This window comes from Dendrobium catenatum, unplaced genomic scaffold (genome assembly GCF_001605985.2).
Source record: "Dendrobium catenatum unplaced genomic scaffold, ASM160598v2 fragScaff_scaffold_133, whole genome shotgun sequence".
NCBI lineage: Eukaryota > Viridiplantae > Streptophyta > Magnoliopsida > Asparagales > Orchidaceae > Dendrobium > Dendrobium catenatum.
This window is the reverse complement of record NW_021318595.1, coordinates 5,446,949-5,449,589: the sequence shown is the minus strand read 5'-3', so window position 1 is coordinate 5,449,589 and position 2,641 is coordinate 5,446,949. Positions and strand designations below refer to the sequence as shown.

The window sequence follows — 2,641 nt, the reverse complement described above, 5'->3', positions numbered from 1 at the left end:
GAGTTCTAATATTCTTGTGTTTTTAAATTTTTAACAAGAAAACTTTAACTAATACGAAAGCAATTGATTGAACTCAACATGCAACACTGAAATTCTTTTTCTTTCATAATTACTACCAAGCAAATATAAGGAAAATAAAGTGCATGCAAGAATTAAAAGCAATAAGGAAAAAACACACCTGAATTTTATAGTGGTTCGGTCAAACCATGACCTACGTCCACTCCCCGTAGTCCTCCACTCCGGAAATTTTACTACAAAACTATAGCTCTCCTTTTTCCCCCTCGGCAAGGCGCACGCTTAACAAAGATTAAGATATTCAATTTATGAAAATGATGGTGTAAACCATATTGATGGAGGGCATTTGTTCTTTGGATAAGGGTGAAGGATATGCTGAATGCGATCATTGTAAAGATCAAAAAGTCCAACATCACAATCAAAATAACCTGCCATCATGTTGCTTGAATTATCAGCAAAGTATATGCAGTTTGGTTTAATTCCAATAGCAGCCTTGTGATGCGAAGAAAATGTCTGATTATAACCTACAAAAATGGAGTATCCCCCCAGCTCGTTGACGGGGATCCATTGAGAGGAAGAAGAAGAAGAAGAAGAAGCAGTAAAAGAAGAAGTAACAACACCTGGCACAAACTTGGAAACAAAGATAGCCCTCGTTGTTGAATTATAGTTTCCATCACGAGTAAGATTAACCACCCTCTCCATTCTTAGAAGAGTTCCTGACAAAAAGGTAATATAGTAAAAATGATAGAAGTTTCTGGTGCGATGGTATGGGTTGGGCATATTCGGGCAGATCAATTCAACATTTTGTCCATTGAGGTCAAAAGCAAGCACCATAGAAAAATTTGTGATTGCGTAAAATCTTTGATTTTCTTCATGATAGCAAACATCCTCAAACTGTTGCTTGCCCTCCATGCTGTAAGGAGATAAATGTGGCCCGAGAACCCAAGTCGGATCTTCTAACCTTGCCAAAGCAAGCTGTTTTATAACGCCGTAAATAACAACAATAGATCCAGAGGAGTCATTAGATGAGATAATGAACTTATGAAAATATTTATCACGTAAGTCGTTAATCATAATATCAAAGAAAAAATCAGTGCAAAAAATCCTAATGGAGCCGTCAGGGGCATATTGTGGGTTGATCAAGGTGAAAAGGGATGGGAGCGATATTTCAGCCTTTGTGATAGGGTTGAAGAGGCAAGGCTGTAGATCTGTTTTGTCAAGGGTCACAAGCCATCCATACTTGGAGCCAAAACAACGGCGGCCATAGGTGTGGCCACCGATGGAGGAGAAGCGACGATGGAAGCTGACGACAACTTCTTCTCTTTCTATGGTAAGTTCGTAGAAGGTGAGTGTATCAGAGGCCTCTTCGACATCATAGGAATGGAGCAACCAGGGGGAGGGACAACATTGAAATCCAAGGAGTGCATAGTTGGCAAGAGTGAAACTCCATGAGGTGCAGACAACAGATAATCGAACTAAGTCTACAATGCACAAGTGTGATGAGATGCAACAGAGGATATCTATGGGGAGATCAGACCATGCCATAATATTATTATTTTAGTGGTGGCCAATGAAGGAAATGAGCTGTGGTACCTTCCCACACTACCACACTCGGATAAAAATTATCAAGAGTTAGAATCAAATATGCAATCTTTGTTAGAGATATAAATATGTGGAATAGAATAAGTATTTGTGGAAAATATTCTAGTGCATTAATTTTTCTTCTCATTTGTGGATATTGAAATTGGCCAACTTGCATTATCCATAAAAAGAATAGGGTACGAAATTCATGTCATAAAAATTAAATTTATTATTTAAAAATTTATATTTACTTTTAATTTTTTATTTATCTTTTATTGCATTCTATTTATTAAGAGATCGAACGAGACTATTTGTGTCAAATTTTGGCATTATTTTAAGAGGTATCGAAATGATTATTCTTAAATATATAAATGAGTGGAAGATGAGAAAACATATATTGTACATGTGTTACCGTAGACAAAGGAATTTATTTACAATAATTATATTATTTCATTTTAAAAAATGAATTTGGTGTCTTAATGGCTCTTTCATAAGGTTAGAAATAGTTTGTTTTTAATAATATTATAAATTAATAAAATTTCTGATCAATCTAGTTCATATAATAAAAATATATATAATGTAGTACATTTCAATTTCTTATTTTAGTAATATGCAAACCACTCATTGATTCTAATTAAAAGAGATCCCACTGCATATCTTATTTCCTCTAATGAGACATCATCATTGTGTGATTGATGGAAGGAATAATGAAATAATTAAAAAAAGGTAAGTAGTTCATCATCACCAATTAGTTGATAGGAAAAATATTAAAGTAAAATAATGCATGTATGGTGCATATATGCATATTGCCTTTGTTAGAAAGTAATCAACAAGACTGGAAAAGAAATCTGATTTGTCTTTTCCGTGCTTCTTATTTCTCCATCCTCGCCATTAGAGTCTAGTCAAAGTTTCTTTTCTGTTGGGCTCTCTCTTAGTCTTAGAGACGAAGATGGAGGAGGAAATAGTGATTGGTTTGTTGGAAGCTTTACATCAATCCTAAAAAGATCAAACACATTAATGGCATCCATGGAGAACCATTAGTGTT

The 2,641-nt window shown here is 34.8% G+C and overlaps 1 protein-coding gene across 1 annotated transcript; it reads right to left on the bottom strand.

The window, feature by feature from the left end:
* Positions 1-321: 321 nt before the first annotated feature.
* On the bottom strand, positions 322-1,560 carry LOC114580704. The gene has a single exon (XM_028699106.1). The coding sequence runs from the start codon at positions 1,558-1,560 to the stop codon at positions 322-324; it is 1,239 nt and encodes a 412-aa protein (XP_028554939.1).
* Positions 1,561-2,641: the final 1,081 nt, after the last annotated feature.